Below are 25,576 nucleotides of genomic sequence, written 5' to 3'. Positions count from 1 at the left end.
TGAGCTTTAGAGATCCTCCTTAATTGCGCAGCTGAAATCTAATCGCCTTAATTGGCAGATTCGCGCTCCCTATTGTGAAGGCAGGAATCCGGCTGGTAGTGAGGCGAGTGTACGCGCATACTCGAGTCTGGACCGCGGTAATCCGCGATCGCTGGCCGCGCGTACTTTCGCGCTTCCAGCGAGCGCAGATTTTATTGATGAATCAGGGGCATTATCTCAACATCCATCTTATTGTGAGTTTATACTATCCAGACTGCTCTAATAAGGAGTCTGAATTTATTATTATAGTAGTTTTAAACTACTCTATTTACTCCCTGTTATTCCTGCCATAGTTTCTAATGTACACCAATAGGGCTGATTTTTGTAAATGCATAACTATTTGAATTCTGATATTTAACGGTGACTCCCATATGTTTCAGTATGTACATGACCATGACACCCCTTTTATAAAAGCACATCACACCTTCTTTTTCCAGATAATCACACACAAATATTACCCATATTACACATGTACAGCTGCTTTTTAATCACTTTGAATATTTATTTTTATTTTAAATTTTGTCCCCCCTTTCGGAGTTTCCCCTGATATAGCTAGGTCTCGGAGGACCAAGCGCCGTTCTGTTAGACTGGTGCTTCAGCTGCTATCAGGTTGTTCTAGGAATCCGGTCTGTCCTGGGACATGCCTCACTATTCAGCGGGTCATTGTCCAACTGAGAAAGATGCAGACTATACAACCGGTCCTCTCTGCAGTGAGAGTGGAGCCCTGCCTACGTCACAAGGAATCCCGTACCCTACATCACTAAAAATGGGCGTTCCTTTTACGCCCAGACCCGACATACACGTATTCATGCTGCCCAAACCCCACCCCACTCGTTTTTAATTGGTGGGAATTCTTTGCTGACAGTCTCTGACTGTCAATCCTAACAGACCTTGCTCGTGTGTTGAGGGAAATGTCTTTTTTTTCTAACATACCCACTACCAACCCTGAATACCAATTTCACTTAACAACATTACTGCATTCATTCATGATACGGATAGTAACTGTTATTCAACTTTTATTCAGATTTTATCAACATTTGGAAACATGCAATACCACCGATAATACCTATACACTGACCTCCCAAGTCAGGGGTAAGCATTTTGCTTATTTTATGTTTAACAAAATTATACAAATAATAGTATAAATGAAGTATTCCTCATTTCATAGAGTTTATATATATATTTAAATATAAACTCATTTTTCCAACATAGAGTTCATACATCTTTTTGATTGGAAACTGCATTGACCAAACCTTTTGTATAAGAAAGACAAATATTACGGAAATCTATTCATTGAGATGACTACTCTATATACTATACTACTTTGAAGTACCTGTACTGGACTACATCTTCACACGTGTAAAGCTACGTACACACTTCCAATTATTATCGTTGGTAAACGAACGACGAACGATCCTGCACGATATCTGCGAACGATCGTATAGCACCGATCCTGTACATACAGATAACGACACGATCGTTCGCAGATATTGTACACACAATAGATGCGATCGTTTGAACGATACAGGAAGTTACGTGCATCACAGGAACGTTCGTTCATCACGCATGCTCAGACCATGGACGATCAATGAACGATCGTACACACGAACGATGGTCAACGATCGTCGTCCAATCCGATCCGCCGGTCCGGTCGTTCATTTCCAACGACTTTCCTCGTTCGTCGGCGTCGTTGGTTACTTTTTTTACGAACGATTTTTGCCCAATCGATCGTTCGTCGTTCGTTCGTCGTTCATTTTGAACGATAAAAATTGGAAGTGTGTACGCAGCTTAAGTTGAGCATATAAGCAATACACCTATGTATATACTTAGTACCTAATGACAACAACAAAGTAGTCACAGTTCTGAATCCTTTCTGTTATTTTAGAGGCATTGACAGCCTATTCATTCCTTCTATCCAATGGCTTTTCTTCAATCCTAACAACATCACAAAAGAGAGTGTTTTATCCTTAATATACATCAACCTCATACATATTTACTATAATCTAAATATTTATTAATTACGATACCTTCATATATATATATATATATATATATATATATATATATATATATATATATTTTATGTACGGTAAATACACCACTCTTGAACATATCACAAATGATGTTATTGTTATTATGTCACTCATGAATATGTAAATAAACTAATATATGCACCGATGTTAGCATTTATTTGTTAGTTTATTATCCAAAATTATAAAAACTATCTGTAACTATGATAGGAAGAATTCTATCTCACATATGTATTGATGTAAGATGTTTTTGATACTTTATATTCAGATGCTAAGATCTACCTTCCTTTGTAGATTTGTTGCATGTATCTAGACCATCCCAGTCCCTACAAACCCCTGCAGAGGCCTTGTTAGGCGAAACACGTTAGGAATAACAGACTGGAACGGTTATCGTACAGTTATTGATGTGTTAGTAAAGTAATGTCTAGCATGAATATCTCAACCCTGTGATGTTACAACAGGCTTGGTGATGTACAAAATGATTGGTTTGTAAGTATGTATGAATTTTTCAATCAATACATAATTCATTTTTAGCCACAAACCCTGTCTTTTTATCTTTCCTCTATTCTTTATTTAAACCACAGTGTGGCCATTATATCTGTATTGATAGAGAGAGAAAATTCATCCAGATCTCGCTCAGCGTGACTTTACACTCAGCTGTCCACCCTTGTTCTAGTAGGTCTTTGGTATCTGCATTATGGATATTTTAAAAAAATTATCACATTTAGTTACGAAAGGCAGTTGAGTGTCTTATTATGAATTTGTGGTAGACAATAATAAATAGAGGTCGGGTAAGTGGCGTGGTTAAGGTAATGCTACAGACTCTGCACTAGTGCGAACACCGAATAGGGTGCTTCAACTGGACATAATGAAAGATAGGGTGAGAGGTAAGATGTATTTTGCCTTAACCAACTCATATCGAAGTAGTTTGGAATAAAGTCATAACTCAAATAAAGTGTAAATACCTCTGATTTCCCACAATTGGAACGCTTTGAGTTGGGAGCCTTGCGGAAAGCTTTCACAAATCTATTGGGTATGGCAGGACAAGGACACAGTGTCATGGAGACCTTATGTAAGTAATCAATGTGTCACGGAATAAAATGTTGCGATTAAGGGACTGGGGTATAATAGACAAGTGTAAATGTAGCAGGCCCACTGAAGACCAGGGGTAAATAATAGCTGAATCCAGCTGACAGTGCAAGACGTACCATGCCATCATTCCCTTACATGTAGGAGAAAACAGGCCAGGTTGTACCTGTTGAGGCCCAGGCAGCGCCGAAGTTGACAAAGCATTTGAAATTTAGCAACTCTGGTCGGTTTAACTGTCCAAGAAATTGTTATTCATAATTGAGCATGCTTTTAATAGTAAGTTTGACTAGTCAATTTCATTTTTGGTATTTCTCCTTTTTTCCTTTATAGAATTTCTGGTATAGTGGTATATATATATATATATACTGAATATCTCTAGATTTGTCTTTTGTAAAAGATTTCCTGTGAACATGTCTGGTTTGTTATATTTTGTTCCAATATCTTTTTTAAATTTACCACAAATAATTTTTAAATGCCAACACTACTGTGGGGGGAAAATTTGTATTTAGTGTGCAAGGGTCCTTGGGTGATACAATGTATGAATGACATTGCATTTATTATTTAATTTGTATGCACATGATAGTTACATAGTAGGTCAGGTTGAAGGAAAAAAAAAAAAAAAAGACAAGTCCAAGCTAGCATTTGCTAGCAAATAGCAAATGACATTGAAGAAATCCATTCCAGGTTTGCTTCATCACCTAGCTTCACTGCTGAAAGTGTATTCTTTCCAGCCTTGGAGAGCTTTAATAAATCAGACTCATTAAACCTACCATTACAATTATAGACTGGTCATTTCTTTGTCAGAGGGCAAACGTACAAAATCAGCGGGGTATCAAATACTTCTTTCCCTCACTGTAGCTGCCATGTATATTAAAATATGCATCTAATATTAGGAAACGGTTACCTGGGGAAACATTATTTTAATAAGCGTATAGAAACAAGCACCAGCTATTTAGCATTATATCAGCTGTGAGAGACAACAGTGGGCATCATTGCTATATAAATGCGAATTCTCCAGATTTGGAATCACAAATTAGAAACACATATACATACCAGAGGAAGGCTAGCCTGTGTGTGGAGGTAAGAATATATAAAAAAAATAATCCGAGATTTTCTAAACTACACTACTCAGGTCCCAAGGTTGCCGGGATTTTTGATAGTCAACCTGTGTCTTTATCTCAAATAAATACACACACACACGGCTTATAATAGACCTCTATGAAAAAAATCTCCAAACTGCGTTTATATTTGAGGACTGTTCACTTACATTGAATGAGTGTAACTAAAACAATTAAAATCTAAATGGCATGTATGTATAATTAAATACACAGCGCAAAAACTTGTCAAGGATTTGTCAATATATGTAGTGTAATTCAAGTTCGCTGAATTCAGAAATGACATCAGTTTCATTGAATTGGCTCTAGTTGTTATGATACAGGAATCGGAATAGACAACAACAAATGGTAACACAGCATATTAGTATCATCAATCTTTATTTACACCAATGTTTTGCATTTTATTTATTAAATGTAGCATTATTTTCATGAAACTTTTATTTGCCTTTTTTATTCATACATTTTCTTTTTTTTACAGAAATATGGGTTCTTCAAGAAGAAGTCGTTTAAATGACCCTAATGTATTTTGCTACATTTGTGGTGAATATTCTCAGCAAAAACAGAGAAGAAACAGAATTGTGAAACAAGCATATCTTGCATATTTTGGTAATAAACTGGGGGACCAAGTATTGGGCTCCTTTTATGATATGCAAAACTTGAAGAGTGTCTACGTCAGTGGAAAAATGAAAAAGTTTAAATTATGGTGTACTTATAGTATGGCAAGAGCCCAAAAATCATCATAATGATTGTTATTTTTGTGTTGTGAATGTAAAAGATTTCAATTGTTTAAGAAAAACAAGTGGGAGTACCCTGATTTGGAATCAGTAAGAAGACCTGTGTCGATGGTGCTGATGTTCTCATACCAGTGTTCAGTACACTCCCTGAAACTCCTGTATCCGACATGGAGGATATACAGGGTTTGGATTGTAATCCAGGAGTTGGCAGTGGAAGTGAATATGAAGGAAGTGTTTCAAACCAGGAGTTCTCCCAAGAAGAGCTCAATGATATAAATACGTGACCTAAATCTGTCATTACAGGCATCTGAACTTTTAGCATTCAGGCTAATAGAAAAGAATTTTCTGAGACCGGAAGTAAAAATACTGGTTTATAGGACAAGACAGGTGACACTTTTACCATATTTCAGTGAAGATGGAGACTTTGTGTACTTTTGTGTGTATCAGTTTTACTGCATAATGGCAACTGCTATGCATCAATTACAATTGGTCACCCAACAACTCAAAAAATCAGGATTACTGGAAAAAAGTGACATGGCCTTTAAACATAATTAGTCTAAAATAATTATTTATTTCAAACCTGTGTAGGGCAAATTGTGACTGATATATATATATTAATATTACACACACACACACACACACTTTGTACACTCATTTTGTAATATTTTTAGATTGAATAGTTATTAGGGGGATTGATACCTACCAGGCATAGAATGAACAAGGTCTCCACACAGCACAAAAAATTTTGGCTTGGGGTCCAGCTTATTTATGGCCTCCACTGCTTCTTCTGTTAACCTGATCTCATCCTCCCATTCATCTCCTCCAAAGTCACAGTTGCCTAATCTCCAGGATTTCATTAGGCCCAATTGAGGGTCTGCTCCTTGTATAAAATAGAATGCACCTTTCCATTCTGATTCTTCATCTAAGCAAAAAAAAAAAAAAAAAAAAGTTAGCACAAAAATCTTGCTTAAAAATAGTTTTTTACTCACTCAGTGTGACACATGTATGCACAAACGGGACAAGGAAGAAAACTACAGTTCAATGAAGAAAACTGCTATGACACAATTGAGCAAGTTCTGCAGGTATAGCCACAGATGTGGAGGGTGGAGAGGTCAGGATAATTAGGTAGGAAACTGGGTGACTGTAGATAGAGGTATTTAGATTGGTTTGACCACCCAAACAAACTTGCGCACAAAAGTTGTATAAAGATGTAAAGGTGGCTAACCCAGAAGAGACAGCCCTAGATACCACCAATGGCCCTAACAGCCAGGAGTCCATTCCATCTAGTAGATGTGGGGATGGTAATAAAAGGAAGGCCAAGATATTTCGATAGTAATATGCAATTTTATATTCAGGAGGACAATATACAAGGGCTCTGTTTAAAAATTATTCCCTCATAAATTGGCCTATAATAATTGTTTATTTCCTGAAGGATTTATAAATAAAGGCCAAAGAGTTTCCCTATGTTACAAACATTGGCATGCATAGTACTATTTGTACTACAAAAAATATGACAAACACTGTTGGTAAATGCACTGGCAATTTTTTAAGGTGTCCGCTATAAAAAAAAAAAAAAAAAAAAAAAAAACACCCCAAGAACCTGGTATTGGCAAAATGAGCTGTTAATATTCACGAATTTACTACCTTTCAAAAAGATTGTAAAAGGAAAAGGTGGTGGGATTTGTCTGTATTGGAGAGGGTACCTAGGTGAATGTGAAAAAAGATCTTGCTCATGAGGAGCATTATGATATAGATATATTGTGTATGGAGTGCCTATGGTGATGCATAATGCACAGGTAATTATTGGAGTCTGTTATCACCCCCACCCTGAACTAAAGATAAAGTAGAAAATTAGCGCTATATACAGATAGAAAGGAATGTATGAGGTGGGACTGTGGTAATAATTTTTATTGTAAGTACACAGACATTGATTGGTATAATGGCAATACTAATGGTAGAAACGTGGGAATATATAAATGCACAAAAGTTTATACAGTACAGTTTATTGAAGCCCTAGAAATAATGATCTGCTTGACCACATATATTCTAACAAGCAGAGCTTATTACAAACGTTCACATAAAAGAAAATCCGAGTAGCAATGATCATAACACAATTGTATTTGATTTATAAAGTTGTAAACAGGAAGCAAAAATGGGAAAGATGAAAAACAGTGACTTTTAGGAAAGCTAAATTTTCCAATGCTAAGGGCTGCTCTCCCAGGTCTGGGAGTGAATATTATCCATTTAAGAACACACATGGAAATGTTTCAGGTCAGTTGAACACACTCTGAAAAATATATTTACATAGCCAACCTGTTTAAGAGGCAAAAAGTAAAACCTAAAAAAAAAAAAAAAGTCAAAGAATAGGAAAAAAAAAGTACTCCAAAAATGATAATCACCTTCATCATTTGAAAATTATAAAAGGAAATCAAGTGTAAAAAATTCAAAAGGAAAGTTTGAAAAAGAAAGCAAGACAACCCCAGCAAACAAAAAAAATCAATATGTCAATAGCAAGGTAAATGGGTAATAAAAGGCCCACGTGAGTTATTCTGTGGGGCATGAGTAAAATAAAGAATGTCATACAAATGTCATTTGTTCAACAAAAAAGATTTTTTGGTTGCAATTTGGGGACCCCCACTTACATAGCAAGGAACACTGGGGTGGGGGTCCCTAAATTCAAACCAACATTTGACAAAACTGAAAATGTAGGCGCAAGTAGGGGACACCTTCGGCTAACTAACTCCTAAAATTGCATTATTATACCATAAAAAAAACAAAAAAAAAAAAAAAAAACCACACATGCTACCAAGTTATACATTATTGCCCACGTCTAAAACTTGAAACCCGATTCATCTGGAATGGGGAGGTGTAAGAAACCAAAAATGTAGGTACAAGGGAGAAACATCTGTGGCTAAATTCTCTAAATTTCATCACTATGGCAATATTAGACATAGCATAAAGTTTGCCGACAAAAACAAAATTGCAGTTCAGGTATTGGAAGGGTACAGTCGAGTAACAGGGAAGTGTGTTTTGATAGGTAAAGTTTTTTATGTTGTAATGATGCCATGGTAATGAAGGTTTAGGGGGTGTTAGCCAAAAGTATCCCCCAACAATTTGCCACCTAAATTTGGTTACCCTGCACCTCTCTGAGAAATTGTGGTTCAAGGTAAAGAAGAGGACAGTTATGTGCAACAGGGCAAGGCAACATGTTTGAACACCTCCCCGTTCCAAGGAAATTATGGTTCAAAGAAGAGAAGCAGACAGGAGTAGCATTGTATGACAGTTAAAGTTTTGTGAATAGTAGGTATAAATTTAGGGGCCCCACCAAAAGTTTATTCCTATGTAATTGGCCATGGGGTTCACCAATTTGCTTTTTCAATTTTGGGCTACCAGATGCACACTTGCTTTTGAAACAGGCACCCCAATGTTTTGTGACCCCTAAATATTGATAATCTTTAAAGAAATTGTGGTTGCTATTAGCTATGAGGGTCCCCTGTGTGCCCTGAAAGGTCGACCATCAACAATTTAGGAGATATGAAGGTTTGAACACCGAGAGTGAGAATATGACAAGCAGCATTTACAGACAGACATATCTCACTGTGCTGCTGATGACATAAGTGCACACACAGGTCGATAAATTTCACAGGCAGTTTTTTTATTAGAATTTGGACAGTGATGAGAGTCCTGCCTCCATCTGTAATCACATTCATGAACCTCTTAAAGTATTACCATATTTTTATCAAAATGTGCTTTTTTTGTATGTTTTTTTTTTTTGGAGGGGGGCTCTTCTTTAGTCTTCCGCAGGGGCTGCTCGTTCTGTGCAATAGGGGCTTTCCTGTAATGTAAAAAAAAATGTGTGCGCAGTGAGATCAGAACTTTTTTTTTTTTTTTTTACATTTTCTGGAACATGTCACCCAATCTCATGCTTGTGCAGTAAAAGGCAGCTCTTGACATAGGATAGAAGAGGGAAGCCAAGAGGCATGGGACTCATTGGGCTTGGGTTGTGGAGAAAAACATTTTTTTCACAAACCCTTTACCTTTACTAAATATAGTCTCAGGGGCACATCTGAAGTCATGCCGAATTCACACGGGAAGGTTGCATTTACTGCTTCTTCACGCCAGGAACCACTGCTGCTTGAAAAGCCCCTTGGCTTTTACCGCTCGGTAAACGATACAGTTTATTTTTTTTTTACTGCTAATATGAACTATGACTAACTTGTTACAACACACTGATCATACTATTACACTACAAATGATTATGCTCTTAATACGTAGAACACAAGGAAGTACACGAGCATTGGACATACTAATGGAGCAAGTATTACAAAGTTGTAACAAAGTATGAGGTGTAGGAAGAACATTGACACAAAACTAGAAGTTACTGCATACCTATGGCATAAACATCTGGGAGCACTATATTTGCCATGTCTTGCCACGCCCACTTTATGACCACCCAGCTGAAAAAAAATTTCTGGGGGTAACACTGCAGCAGATATATTGGTATTGTTACTTAAAATCCGCCTGCCGCTCCTCCGCAGCAGTGATCACTCTACATCAGCCTGCAGCGCTTACCCACATGGATTGTTTTGTGGCATAAGCTATTCCCAGTGACTCTTCATTCTCCATGTGGAACAACCTGAAACACAAGATGGCCATCTCCATAGTGGAGGATGATCTTGCAGCATCCCAAAACACACATTTAAGCCCTAGAAAACTGCACTTTCACTAGCATAAAATTGGATGATCTTGAGAATAGGTAATGCAGGATTATTCTGCATATCATCGGCTTGCCCAAATCTGTTAAACCTTCCGCTCTATCTGATGTTTGTGCTTCGGTCATCCCCCAGTCACTGGGCCTCCCCTCACATATGAGTGGAAAGAGCACCCTACCTCCCTTTCTGCCTGCTAGCTCCTGGGTCCTCGCCATCACCTGCAGCACCTCCCCAGAGACCTACATTCAAGATTAAATTGTGATGATTCCAGGGTAGCTCACCCACTTAGAATCTCCAGCCACCCAGAAGATTGTGCAATCCTCCTAAAAGCAGGTGATTTTACCAGGCATGTTCTATGAAACTACCTCCGTCACAGATTACCCCCTGCAGATTATGAATATTGAGCTACACTCCATGTTGTGTCAAAGCGAGAAGGCGCTACTACTGTTTTTTTTTTATTTCACGATGATTAAGTCTTGGATGCGAGCCTATCTCCTGGCACTCAGTCTGTTCCATCTCATGAGGGAAAGAAAGAATGTCACATTATGTTGGTTTGTCTAACCTGTTGCCTCTGTGTTGCTATGGTGTCCTGCGGTTTGTTTGGTTCTTTTGTCACCTCTCCTTTTTATTTCATTTTACTCTCTATCATATCTACAACCTATTTTTCTTCTAGGAAAAGGTGTATTTATTACCTGTACATTCTTAGCCATTTGGCTCTGAAAATAGAGTGCATCAGTCTTTGATACTATGCCTGCTCATAACCATGTCTTGCAAGTAGTCTCCTGGAACGTGGAATGTGAAGGGGTTACATTCTCCCCACAAATGAATGGCTATTGTGCGATACCTTCAAAACCTTGAAAGCAGATTTTGCCCAGCTTCAGGAGACCCCTTGGGCTGTGATGATTTCCATAGAATGCGTAAACTTTGGGTGAGGGCATTTTTAGCTTCTTAGTTGTAGGATGCAAGACAGGGGTAATTATGTTTCAGAAGCAGTTATCAGGCAAAGACTTGTCCTTTAGGCTTAGTCTACACGGACTGTTTCCCCAGCGTTTAACCTGAGGCTTTTAAAGCCCTTGTTTGAAGTCCCCATGCATTCCAATAGGCTAATCTACACCAGAACGTTTCCTTCAGGCACGTTTTTTAGCTTTATCTTAAAGTTGCTTGCAACGTTTAAAAAATTAAAACACTGGTAAATCGCGGGAAAACGCGTCCATTGATTTTAATAGGAGCGTTTATGCATGCTAGAAATTGTCAATAATAAAGCTTCCATTGATTTCAATGGAGGCTTTTACAAACGTTTTAACAATGGTCTGTGTCCTGTGTCACTATTCCATGTGTCATGCATGCTATGCCTGGCACGTGTGAAGATTGTCTGCCATTGTGTTTGCTTTTGGTGCTATTCACACCTGCAAATTATGTCATTCATTATCACTTGTGTGTAGTCATTATCTTTAATTGTGCTTCACTTTGCACTCTTTTGACTCTATTCTGTGTATACTGTTACATTTGTCACTGTACTCTTGCATGATCACATTATCACATGTATGCAGGGATGTATGTACTTCCTGTACTTGCAGAAGTCACTTCTACAAAGTGCTAAAATGCTTGTATAATCGCGCAAAAAACGCGGCATAGACGTTTTCCAGCATTTAAAAAAAGTGCATAAAAACGCTTATAAACGCAGAAGGAACGTTTACATGCCTTTTTACAAAACGTTCATGTAGACCCAGCCTTAAGCTCCCCAGCGGTAAAACCGAGTGGGTTAAATAAATCGGTAACTCCGAGCCACACTTGGGGAAGTTAAAGTAAAAAATAAACACTTACTGCACAGAGGTACTGGACAAGGTTGTCACTGTCTCACCTGCTTTTTAATCTAGCACTGAAGCCATTAGTGCAACAAATATCCCACTCCTATTTTTTACATTGCGTTAGGATTCACAAAATGGAAGGTAAAGCAATCACGATGCAGTCAATTTTTTTTTCTATGAAAATCCCTCCCCAGATGTAAAAGCTATTCAGTCGATGATCATGTTCTTCGGCACTTTCTCTGGCTTAAAAATTCACTTTTAACAAGAGCGAGATTCAGGCTCCTGGACTCCGAACACCAACTTTTAAATAGTTTAGGAACAAATCTCATATTTGGCCATCCATGTGAGTCAGACCACCATCCTCTATCATTTTAATTACCCGCCCATAAATAAAAATGCGTGAAAACCTCACCATGTCCTTCTTTGATGTCATTTTCCAAACGGTTATACCCAAAAAAAAAAAAAAAAAAAAAAAAAAGCATACTAATTCTGTTACAACAAAAGGATATCATTATACTCAATAAATCTTTTTTTATTGGCAGGGCAAAAGGCCAAGAATTTACACACCCGTGGCAGAAGGAGGACTTATTTTTCCTAACATAAGATTGTATAACCTGATCTGTTCCCTACCTCTTTAAGAGATAATGACATACTAATCACTAATCTTTATTGTAAACCTACAGGCGGCAATACGAACCTCTGCCTCTAGTGCACATCCTATCAACATGAAGATTAGTACACCATATTTTCAGTATTTACGAAAAAACAGAAACTGTTCTAAAGAAGGCTGATTTTGAGATTGCCGCTAAAGGTTTACAGCAAAGGTCACTGGAACATTGTAATAGCAAATAGACTTTTAAAAATTTAAAATGTGCTTTTAAAATTTCTTTCTTTTTTTTTTTGTACTACAATATACACTATTGTGTGAACATAAGAAGTATATATGTGTGAATTATATTATTGGATAATGTATTCAATGTTGAATAAATTTAAAATATGTATTTTTGGGGATATGTATTGTTTTTGTAAAACATTGAGGAGTTAATATTTTGTTGCATAAAGAATTTTTATATACCAATATATTTTGATTTCAAATGATATAGATTTGCGTTTTAAGTGTATATATTGATCTATACGATTATATTTAGCACCATTATTATGTCTTTAAATTGTGAGCCAAACATTATATGGGAGGTATTTTTGTATATGTATGTTATATGGTTTTCTGTCTTACTTCAGTTGGCAACTATCCAAAATTCATTTTGCTGCCTGCTGGGTGTGTCAGTACCAACTCTTGCGCTGCATGGGGTTGCCCAGCCCATATATATATATATATATATATATATATATATATATATATATATATATATATATATATATACACACACACACACACATACATACATACAGTTGCCCAGCCATATATATATATATATATATATATATATATATATATATATATATATATATATATATATATTTCATATGCCAAATGCAAGGGTGCCAAAATTTTTTGCCCAGGACAATAGGTAGTATTGTCAAAAGTGAATACTTTCCATTAAAGAATTTATCGCAGGAGTAAAATGATAAATAGGTTTTGATTCGGTACTAAAGCTGGGTACACATGTGCAATAATTGTCGTTGGAAAGGATCCGTTCCCAAACGTTCACATGCTGGTCCCCAAAACGCCGTGGGGACCAGGTAAGACAAAAAAAAAAAAAAAAAAAAAACTCCCTTGCAATTTCAGGGTCACAAAAGGATTTGGACAATTGACTCAAAGGCTATTTCATGGGCTGGTGTGGGCAATTACTTTGTTATGACATTAAGCAGATAAAAGGCCTGAAGTTGATTTGATTTGGGGGGGTTGTATGTGGAAGATTTTGCTGTGAACAGACAATGCGGTCAAAGGAGCTCTCCATGCAGGTGAGACAAGCCATCCTTGGGCTGTTTTTGCAGCTTAAGAATGGCTTGTCTCACCTGCAGAGCTCCTTTGACCGCATTGTCTGTTCACAGCAAAATCTTTCACATGGAAGCACCCCCATCAAATCAACTCCAGGCCTTTTATCTGCTTAATTGATAATGACATAAAGGAATTGCCCATACCAGCCCATGAAATAGCCTTTGAGTCAATTGTCCAATTACTTTTGAGCCCCTGAAATGAAGTGATTGTGTAAAAAAAAGGCTTTAGTTCCTCACATTTTTATGCAGTGCTCAACCCAGAAATTTTTTTTAAGCCGGGTGGCAAGAAATTGTAGGCAGGTGGCAGCCCCTGTATTGTAACCAAACTCTTTAGTAACCACCCAAAAACAGCCGGGTGGGTGCTGATAAGTGCCGGGTGGTGCGCCCAGCTAAAAGGGCCTGGGGAGAACCCTGTTATGCAATCTTTTTGTTCAACCCACTTAATTAAAGCTGTCAACTCTGCTGTCTGCAGTTCAATTGCATCGGAGTTATGTCATTTAAAATTTAATTGTGGTGTAATCTACAGAACCAAAACTAGAAAAAAGTTGTCTCTGTCCAAATATTTATGGACCTAACTGTGTGTGTGTGTGTGTGTGTATACATATACACACACAATCTATAGAAACAAAGTAGAACGAGGGTGGATGATTTAGTCCGCTGGCAAAAGTGAGGTCTCGCCTGCGGACTCGGGACCAGACGGATCCTCGGGGGATCCTCAAGGCATCATAAGCATTTACGTAGGCGCCATGTAAACAGCTGAAATCATTTAGCTCTTTCAGAACCTGAAAATTTTAGGTCTTTTAAAAATATGCCTATTTCTTTGCTAATATATATATTTGAAACATTTAAACACCTCATACATTTTTATTTAGGGTTAAGTGAAAGATGTGTACTATTTGAAAGAATGATTTGTTAGAGAAAGATTGACTTTTATTGCAAGTTTGCTGGTGTCAAGCTGCCAGAGATGCGTGCCTCGAAGCGTACGAAAATCCATTGATAAATAGGTTTTAGGGGTCTGATTCTGGATCACAAATACGTGCAAAGGGGTGAGTAAGAAGACTTTCTAATTCTTTTACTGGCACCCACTGACTTTCAGTTAATGGAGTGTTTGCACTGTTCAGTTCTTCAAGAAAGTCTTTTAGCTCAAGCAAACGCTTTATCAACCTTTAAATGCCTCCCACGTGATGATCCAGGATGGCTCCTTTTTCAGCGCGTCCCCTCAGAATACCATCTGTTTTAGGGGCCTTGGCTGCAACGGTTACTTGCCACAACTTTCCATTTAGAGCAGCTGTATGATGTTCTTTCAGTCCATCTATTATTGCTAGTCGCAGACTATGAACAGCACAACACATGTTGAAAAGTAATAAGCTTGGATGCTTCTTCAGCAATATCATCCAAAATGTCAGTGGTCTCTTATTCGGTGCTTTCAAAACAGTCACTCTTTAATACTTGTTTTTCATTTTCTTCTTTTACTTTATTCAATTTCTAAAATTTACTTCTCATATTTGAAGCATTATCCGTCACAATAAACAGAACCTGTTCCTTTTTCATTTTGAAATCTTCTAAAACCCTAAATTCTGAACATAATCATCCGAATGATCCGAGTGTCTTTTAGTCCCAAGGTCCAGCTAAAGGTTTTATTGTTTTCATCCATAAATCTAACAATAATAGCAAAATAACTGACTGCAATGTTTCAGTTTTTGAAAGTTCTTCCATTTTTACTTGGCCTCATCAATCATCGTTTATTAAGTTTCCTTAAACTTGTTCTAGAAACACTCAAGTTTTTTTAGCCTTTTCCGCATTTTTACCTAAAAGAGCTAGTTCTGAAAAGGATAGAAGTACACTATTCTTTACTGCCATTTCAATGATGTGGTTTACATCTGACCAAGTTACCATACCAATCATCTTATTTAGGTTTGTTCTCCAGTGGATGTCTGAGCTTTATTTAGCCCTGAGGCAGATGGAACATTTTCATTGCTATGTTTATGATTAATAACTTCTAACACCTTAGGATGAAAATGCTGCACGTCTTTTTAAATTTGAGGCTCTTGCAGGTACTTTTTTTTCAGAACCACTAAAACTGCTCATTTTAGCATCAGATGCTTTTTTGCCATCATCATTTTCTATAATACATTGGCACACATAATCTTTCCCATCTCTTGATAGTGTAAATGCTCATAAACCTTGTAGTGGTTGACAGTCTTTGTGAATCGGCTGCCACTAAAATATAAAATATGTTATACAAACAAAAGGAGCATACACTTTGATATACGCCCAAACCTCAGAGGCTTTTTCTGTGTGTGCGGATCTTTGCTGAAGACAGAGGGCAGAAGTAGGCTCCATGTGGGCCATGTATTTGATTGCCTAGTATTCAGGTTGTGTGAAAAAGTATTCTAAAGAATAAAAAGAGCTAATGTGGAGAGTGCAGACAGGTTTCTGAAGTAGGCAGGTTGTGATAAACAACACCACTGTTTTCTCACAATGTGTGCTGGGGACAAATATGTAGAATGTAATCCTACTGTCGAACCCTGATTAAATCATATCACCACTGAGCAAAAATGTCATAATCCTATCAAATTAATATTTTTCATAGCTAAATATAATCCAGTTTACAATGGTGTATAAATGTTAGGCTGCAGAATAGCTCAGATAAGTTTCATACTTCAGAGAGCTACTTTATCATGACTTATCTATGAAATAGGACATTTTTACATACTGTATATTTTCAAAACAACTTACATTTAATAGGAGTCGGTACATAATTTGCAGACTCTTACTCCAAATATTCAAAATTGATAAATATACACACCTATCGTCAATCTGCCCACTTCCTTTTTTTCCCCCCTGACAGGCACACTATATCCAGAGACTTCCTGTTCTTATTAGGACTGAATCTGTCCTTTATAAAAGTCTAAAATGCCTGTTTGATAAAGGCATTTATAGTGATTTATTGGACAAAGTCAGTCATGACTGAAGTAGTAGAGCTGTGTGAGCAAAAGCTAATATGAAGATAAATAATCATGATCAGTCCTTTGAACCAGATTAACCTCACATAAATCAAGGCTAATCAACCCACCCTTTTCCAAGGGGGTGAAACACTCTCCAAGGAAATATGGTAAGAAAATAGGGAATCGCATGCATCAAGAGGCATTTTACCAAGAAATCACCTCAGATGTAAAGGCTAATTATTTGGTATCTTAACCTACAGGTCAGCCACTACTATTTCAATTTATGGAAACAAAAATTTAAAAGGTGATGACCATGTTCTACAAAACCGTCCTGTTGTCTGATATGTGCCAATTGTGTTTTTAATTAATAAAAATCACCTTTCAATGTAATTATTTATGCTTTTTGTTAACAGCAGCTTCAACTCGGATGTTTGCATATGCTACATCCCCTGCCCATGGCAAGAGCTTGATACCTGAGCCTTTCTATCAGCTACTGAAGCTTATGTAACCTCTTAATGGCCTGGATACTTTTTCAAACAACTAGCTTTTATTTCTCAGAAAAGTTAAATGTAAGGAAGATGTTTAATGTTTGCTTTTATTGACGAACACTTCTCCTCATGCAAAAAAGAAGACGACTTTAAAGACAAAGTTTATATTTTATTAAATACAATTAGGTTTCAGCTTTAATTCAGTGGGTTGAACAAAAGGATTCCAAAAAATGTGAGGAACTAAAGCCTTTTTTTTTTTTTTTTTTTTTTTTTTTTTTTAAAAACACAATCACTTCATTTTAGGGGCTCAAAAGTAATTTGACAAATTAAAAAGCTGAAAATAAAATGTTACTTTCTAATACTTGGTTGAAAACCATTTGCTGGCAATGAGTGTCGTCGAACTCAGATGCTGGGTTTCCTCCTTTTTAATTCTCTGCCAGGCCTTTACCACAGCGGCTTTCAGTTGCTGTATTTTTGTGGGCCTTTCTGTCCGAAGTTTAGTCTTCAACAAGTGAAATGCATGCTCAATTGGGTTCAGATCAGGTGACTGACTTGGCCATTCAAGAATTTCCCATCTTTGCTTTAATAAACTCCTTGCTTTGGCTGTATGTTTTGGGTCATTGTCCATCTGTATTATGAAACGCCTCCCAATCAATCTGACTGCATTTAGCTGGATTTGAGCAGACAGTATAGTATGTCTCTGAACACCTCAGAATTCATTCGGCTGCTTCTGTCCTGTGACACATCATGGATAAACACTAGTGTCCCAGGGCCAATGGCAGCCAAGCACGTCCAAGCCATCACACTGCCTCCGCCATGTTTTACAGATGATGTGGTATTCTTGGGATCATGAGCTGTTCCACGCCTTCTCCATACTTTTTTTTGCCATCATTCCAGTAAAGGTTGATCTTGGTTTCATCTGTCCAGAGAATGTTTTTCCAGAACTGTGCTGGCTTTTTTAGATGTTTTTGAGCAAAGTGCAATCTAGCTTTTCTATTCTTGAGGCTTATGAGTGGCTTGCACCTTGCAGTGCACCCTCTGTATTTACTTTCATGCAATCTTCTATTTATGGTGAACTTGGATATCGATACACCTACTTCGTGGAGAGTGTTGTTCACTTGGTTGGCTGTTGTGAAGGGGTTTCTCTTCACCATGGAAATGATTCTCCAAGAAGTAGACGTATCGATATCCAAGTCTACCATAAAGAGAAGGCTGCATGAAAGTAAATGCAGAGGGTGCACTGCAAGGTGCAAGCCACTCATAAGCCTCAAGAATAGAAAGGCTAGATTGGACATTGCCAGCAAAGGGTTTTCAACCAAGTATCGGAAATTAACATTTTATTTTCAGCTTTTTAATTTGTCCAAATACTTTTGAGCCCCTGAAAAGAAGTGATTGTGTTAAAAAAAGGCTTTAGTTTCTCACATTTTTATGCATGCTTTTTGTTCAACCCACTGAAATACTACAGTTCAACTGCATCTGAGTTGTTTAATTTAAAATTAATTGTGGTAAAAAAGTTGTCTGTCTAAATATTTATGGACCTAACTGTGTAATATATATATATATATATATATATATATATATATATATATATACACACACACACACACACACACATACATATACATACACACATATATCTTTGATAAATATAGTTGCTCAACCTAATTTTGCTCAATAAATACTGGATTGTATGCATTGTTTAGGTGTTTACACAATCCAAATAGTACCAGTATATCAAACTTCCAGGGACAAATACACTTTGTTAGCAAACATATTTTCTTGCTTTTACAGCATTTCAAGGTGTTTTTGCAAGTTTGAATGCCATTTGAGACCTTGGCCCACTATATATTTACTTACTCACCAGTGTTCTCCCCAGAATTTTTTTTCAGCTGAGTGGGGATAAACTGTAGCCGGGTGGTAAAAAGTGAGTGGGGCAAGACACGCCAAATTCAGTGCTCGTGGTTATTAATACCACAGGTATCCAGTAACCCCTATTATTGTGTTAGCGTTCTACCTATCCCCTATATTTTGCCTGAACTTTCTAATGCCTGGCTTGTTAAAATGTACCATTTTTCATATTATGCTCCAACAGGCATCATCAGAATTTCCCTTACTCAACCAACCAGGAAGCGGAGCAATCAGCAGAGCTCTGCTATGCTGACAGCTCCGCTCTCCTGATTACGCCCGCAGCTCCAGAGGAGGTGTGACATGTCAGTGTTCTCCCCAGCCCCTTTTAGCTGGGAGCACCACCTGGCACCTTTCAGTAACCACCTGGCTGTTTTTATATGGCTACTGGTTGGGTCACAATACAGGGGATGCCACCCGCCTACAACTTCTTCCCACCCGGCTCAAAAAAATTCCTGGGTTGAGCACTGCATGTGTTCTGTATCCAAGAACACATACTACACTTGGTAGAAACATTTACATGTATTTTTAAAACCGTCCGTGTAGACCCAGCCTAAAGATACAAATTGACCTGTAATGGACTGTAGGTGCACACAGAACAGAAACCAGGTGTGCACTAATTGAGTGCTATGACATCACCATTGATAAAGCTTAACAGATCTTCCCAAATCATGCAGCAGAAAACTATTCGCCTTAATTGGCGAATTCTTGAGCCCATTGCTCATTTATCAATGCTGGAAGCCGGCAGGGGACTGCACTAGTACCCGGCCCTGGCTCGCGGTAATATGCTGTGTCAAGCGGCGCATATTTTCCCACGGCGAGCGTATGCAGGTTCTTTTGATAAATCAGCCCCACTGCCTCAACAAAAGTGGAGGGTTAATAGCTGATATTAATGTATCTTCAATGAAGAAAAGAGAGCATCTTTTACTGGATAACCAGACTGGATAAACATGATAGCAGCTAAAAAAATGAGCCAAGTTTTGTCGAGTGGTGACCAAATTGCTTTTGGAAAAAAGGTACACTATGATAGCAGTTACTATCACTATGATAGCAGTTACTAGTGAAAGGGTTACTACCTGAACCACTGGATGTGGCTATAAGCAATAGAAATTTAGGATCATCCTCTTCCAATGAACAACTAGACTTTGCAGGCTACTGCGACAAAATGGAACTTTCAAAGTGACGACAGTTAAATACAGAAAAATGACTGATAGAAAGAAATTCCATGATTTTGCTAAAGGATTAAAAGAAGTTGAAAAGTATGATCACTAATCGAAACTAACTATAGAAAAAGCCATAAGTGTTTATCCAGTCATTATTAGCCATGCGGCTAAAACTGTAACAGCAATGCCACCCACATAAGTAAGTGTTGAAAGAATATTTTCAGCTCTGAAAAAATTCAAATCAGATTTAGGAGCTTCTATGAAAGAAGATCTGGCAGAAGCAATTCGGTTTCTGAGAAAAATAGCATAGTTAAGTTTGGACTATATTTACCAGCTATTTTACAGCTATATGCCTAGTTAACATTTTTGTGGTTTTAGGTTTCAAAATTGTTTTTTTTTTTTTTTTTAATTTATGTAGTTTAATTAATGGCTTTAGAAGCCAATGAAGAAGCAAATAATATAGTTTTTATTTTTGAACAAGTAAAGTTGTTCCATAGCCTCATTATATCTAAAATAAATTTAAAATTTATAGTCTCTTGATAAAAAACAATAAATAAATCTTATCAACTGTTTTCAATTTTGTGTTTTTAGTTTACAATTTAGGCATAGAACTTTACTGGTCCACATGCTATAATTTACAGGCAGGTCAATAAGGTAGAGTGTCAGCTTCATGGCCAGGAGTTCTTGTTCCCAAAAGCAGACCCTGTGTTCATATAGCTTTACATATGCTGAGCTTTGGCAGTGATGAAATGCCATGTATATTGTGTTTCAAGTGAATAGAAGTAGCAAAAAGAACAGAATGAGGGATTAAAAAGCTAAATTCAATCGTATGTATTCATAAGAAAAGGAGTACAACAATAAATCGTAAATGTAAATTGTTACATGGCTTACATATGCCCCTTCATCTAAGACCCATTAGACTACCATGAGGTCAGAATTCGCAAACTAGGCTTGCCCTCATTCTGACCTGTACCTGGGGATCACTCACTGGCAGGAAGAACATGAACACCTCACGGTTAAACTTAGGTAGCTACATATAGACATATATAAAACTAGGTAACAATGTAATATTGTACTCATTTTCTTATGAATACATACGATTGAATTTAGCCTTCAAACCCCTCATTCTGTTCTTTTTGCTATCTCTATTTAATTTATCACATACTTCAGAGGGGTGGTTAAAATGTTTTTTTAAATTGTGACAGGGAAAGAGGGAAAGTGATAAATAGCACCTATCAATTATGTTGCTTTTCAATCAACATGGAAAATTAGCACACATCAGCATATTTAAATTAGAGTCAGAGTACTGTAAAATGAGGAGTTGGGAGTCGAAGCTTTTTTACCAATTGGATCTAAAGGTTTAGAAAAATCAACCTGTAAATAGATAGAGAACTGGCTTACAGACCACATCGAGCAAGTAGTGACTAAGGATTCATACCCTGAATGGTCTAAGGGTAATGGTGTCAGGGATAATCTCAGGGTTCAGTCCTGGGACCTTTACTGTTTAACATCTTTATAAATGATACAGAGTTTGGGAATAAAAGTACCATTTCTGTGTTTGCAAATGACACCAAACTATGTTATAGAATTAAGTTCATACAGGATGTCTATAATCTACAAGTAGACCTGGATGTACTATTTGATTGGGCAGCCAATTGACAAATTAAGAAATGTAAAGCTTTGCACTTGGGGGCTAACAACATGCATGTTTCATACTGTCTAGTGCAGGCATGGGAAAACTACGGCCCAATAGGGATGTTTCTCCGGCCCTTTGGGTGTTCCACGGCTCTTGCCAGTGCCACCCCGAGCAGGGTCAGGGGAGGGACTGGGGGGGAGGGACTGGTGTGTACGTAGCTTTAGTCAGACCACATCTGGAATATGCAGTCCAGTATTGCACACCAGTTCACAAAAAGGACATTGTGGAATTGGAGAGAGTGCAAAGAAGAGCAACTAAATTAGTATAAAGTATGGAGGAGCTCAGCTATGAGGAGAGATCAGCTGAACTGAATCTATTCTCCCTTGAGAAGACACATATAAGGGGGGATATGATCACCCCATATAATTATATAAAATGGCCCATATAGAGAAGCTTCACAATTATTCACAAGAAAAAAAGGGGGTACTCTTTCGTCTGTAGGAAAAGAAGTTTAATCTCTGCATGAGGAAGGGATTCTTTACGGTAAGGTCTGTTAAAATGTGGAATTGGATCCCTTGGGATGTTGCAAAATTGAGCAGGATGTACAATTGAAAAGGGTTTTTTTTGCCTTCTTATGGAATAACTGTGCATATGTGGTTATATCTAGGATATGCTGGTTTGTAGAGGCTGGATGGGGGGAGGAGGACGGTTTGCATGACTTGCAGAAGAAATCTTTTGCTAAACACAGCTGAGGTTGTGGGTGATCTTAGCGGGGTGAGCTTTTTCTGCAGCCTCTTGTAACTCTTTAATGACCAAAACAAACTCTGCAGTTGTTTCTTTTTGCATATCAAAGCACAGCTTGCTCAAGAAGTTAATGAATGTCTAGGCTACATAATATTTCTTTTTGGTTTGTAATTTACTCACAGTGAGGATTTTATACAGTAACTGACACCACGCTGCCTAATAATATGTTGGGACAAACATCTGTCCTACTTGCATTTATTAAAATATTGTACCTGTTCCGACTTACAAAAAAATTTCAACTTAAGAATAAATTTACAGTCCCTATCTCTTAGTCCCTGGGTTACATACCTGTATGTTCATTTAAACAGTTCCCATGGTAGTGGACATATCAAAAGAGCAGCAAAATGATCCAAAGGGCAAAAGGACTTTAAGTGTGTTGGGTATGACAAAACGACCAAACTAATTCGCCACACGCTATTCAGCAAGATGGAGACACCAAACAGTAAAGGTAATGAGTTTCCAGGAATAAGACAGCAGAAATTACATAGCGACATAGTTAGCTAGGTTAAAAAAAAAAAAAAAAAAAAAAAAACAACATAAGTCCATTAATAGGTCCATCAACCAAAAATATTATCATATCCTGACTATCCATTATAGTCAGCTGTTTTTTTCCCCATTGTAAACAGACAAAAACATACAAAACAAGATTGTTGTGTGGAAAGCCAATGTGCTAGTCTCAGTCTGTATCCACACACTGTAAATAAAACCATATAGTATATATTGTAACTACTAAATTATAGCAATACCTTTATCAAAAGGAATTGTACATGGACCCCAAATAATAGGATAGCCACATGCCCTAGATATTTTTCCAACATATAATGACTGCTTTAGGCTAATGGAGACATATTAAATGTGAAGAAGACCAGGAACTTTTCCGATTAGAAATATATTTTTCCTTTGCATAGAAGAGTGGTTGCCAATTTTTCTGATCTCATGGGCCACTGAAGTTCACTGAACTCAGAGCCATGTAAAGAAGAAACTTCCCCAGAGTGATGCCAGAACTCACCCACTCTCCCCATCGCAGGCTCAGACCTGTCTGCTTGGGGGGACAACACAAAAGTTGTGTCCACAGCCCTGCACTTCTGTCCCCCCAGGATGTTTAGCAAGGTCTGAGCCTGTGATGAGCGAATCTCCGTACGAGGGACCACTGGTTGGCGACCACTGGCATAGAAGTAGTAGGTCAAAGCAAATGCATAGACACAAAGAATGCACTGTAAATCCCAAACAGGCACAAACTCAGATTTAGGCTGTTGTGGAAAAATTCTGTTTCTATAAAATAAATTTCCTGACGGCTACTAGGTGTAGATCATTAAAAGAATTTAATCACCCCAACTTTGAAAAATCATTAACTTCAGTCATTTCTAAAATCCTGCCAATTAGATAACTATAGTTGTCAGTGGTCCCAAACCTTTTGGATCTCACGGACTAAATTTATGGACTCTGGACCGCGCATCTAATTCCATCCAAATTTTCATGCAGAAAGCAGTACAATTTTTTGCATGGAAGTTTATTTTTTATTGTAGGCTGTAATTTTTAGGCATAACTCACTGATACCTAATAAATTTAACAAACTTTAAATAACAAAACACTAAAATCTGGAAAAAAAAATAAAATAAATATTTAAACATGTAATGTAACTGTTTATATAATATATATATATATATATATATATATATATATATATATATATATATATATATATATATATATATATATATACACACATACATAAATATTTCTTTGTATTGGACGCAATACAGCTTTTTTGTATTGAACCCAATACAAAATTTCTTGAATTTCCCACCAATCTTCCCGCCTGCACCAACGTCACCAGGAAACCCTGGAGGTCATCTCTGCATTGCGCGGCTGGAGATCAGAGGAGCAGGACGTCTGCCCAGGACCTGCAGGGACCAGCAGGATGCCAGGGGGGGCCAGCGACAGAGCAAGGTAAGTGGGTTTTTAAGTTACAAGCTACCCAGAGTGTGACTCGGGATTACCGCTTTTGGTACACTAAATCCACCCCGAGTCACACTCGGGAATGCCGCTGGGGGGGGGTTAAAGGGTAAGAAATTCCCCCCAGGGTGACATCATGATGCCAGAAACCGCCCACAGGTCTGAGCCTGCAATAGGAGAGTCGGCAAGTCCTGGCATCCACGGACACAACCAGCCCATGCCCCGATCCATACACAGACCACCAACATTCTCTTACGGACCACCAGTTGGCAACCACTGGTTTAAAATGTGATGATATTACATACTATTGTAGTATTTATCAAGAGTATTTCAGCCTTACAATAGCAATGCATGTCATTATAGTAACATTATATATGTAATAATCAGGAATACAGTCACAACTTTTTCCCAACATATTAGCTAGTTTTGTTTGGGGCTAAGACCAAACCCAAGCCCTCAATCCGATTAATTGACTTAATATGAATAATAATAATTATAAAACACAGTGAAGTAAAAGCTAAACAAAAATAGAGAAACAAAACCTATAAGCTTCGTTTGTTTAATTAAAAGTTAATGTCACTACCTGCACGAAAAAAATTGAAAGTCCTTCCCCGCGCTCTAAGGAATACTTCTTGATCTTCAGACATTGCCTACGAGAAGCAGATATCAGCCAGAAAAACACAGCAAGCTAAAATATCAGCCTTCTAATCACATTCCATTACCGTGCAGCACTTCCGCCTTTATTCGGCGATCTACTACTACTGCCTAGAGAGAGCTACGTTCAGGGTTGATATACGATCGTCGAATTGATTGGTTGCCTGGCGGCTCAAATATCCGGCAATGGATTTAGACCATAGGCCTATCCCACAAGTAGCAGGAACTTACCTTTCTTCTGAAAGAATGCAGTTACAGTATACTCCCTTTAGATACTTAGAGCATGAGTATATTAATATGTTTAAAGATATACTTTCCTTGTTAATAATATTTGGTTTGCCGAAATCCTCTTTAATTCAAGTGAGTGAAAGAGCTGCTAAAGCTTACCCTGAGGAAGATAAATGTAGGTTAATGTTAATAACAACAAGTAAATTGTACTATAGCTCAGATCAGTAACAAGTACTTGAACACTGATGCAAAATAACACTTAAAGTGTAATTATTCTCAGAAATTTCATTTTACATCAAAGGGTAGAC

At 37.5% G+C, this 25,576-nt stretch overlaps 1 protein-coding gene across 2 annotated transcripts in view; it reads right to left on the bottom strand.

The window, feature by feature from the left end:
- CPPED1 (calcineurin like phosphoesterase domain containing 1) overlaps nucleotides 1–25,141 on the bottom strand; it is a 45,057-nt gene extending 19,916 nt beyond the window's left edge. Inside the window, exons 1-2 of one of the 2 annotated variants that reach the window (XM_072418985.1) lie at nucleotides 24,970–25,141; nucleotides 5,711–5,929 (exon numbers count right to left, since the gene is read on the bottom strand). In XM_072418985.1, the coding sequence (XP_072275086.1) occupies nucleotides 5,711–5,929; nucleotides 24,970–25,033 (283 nt within the window). In that variant the 5' untranslated portion in view covers nucleotides 25,034–25,141. Of the gene's footprint in view, nucleotides 1–5,710; nucleotides 5,930–22,718; nucleotides 22,825–24,969 lie in introns of those variants that run through there. The other variant, XM_072418987.1, reaches the window with a different exon arrangement.
- Between the last annotated feature and the right edge of the window lie 435 nt (nucleotides 25,142–25,576).

The sequence above is a fragment of the Pyxicephalus adspersus genome, chromosome 7 (genome assembly GCF_032062135.1).
Source record: "Pyxicephalus adspersus chromosome 7, UCB_Pads_2.0, whole genome shotgun sequence".
Taxonomy (NCBI): Eukaryota; Metazoa; Chordata; class Amphibia; order Anura; family Pyxicephalidae; genus Pyxicephalus; species Pyxicephalus adspersus.
The sequence above is the reverse complement of the archived record's forward strand: the minus strand, read 5'-3'. Positions and strand labels throughout refer to the sequence as shown.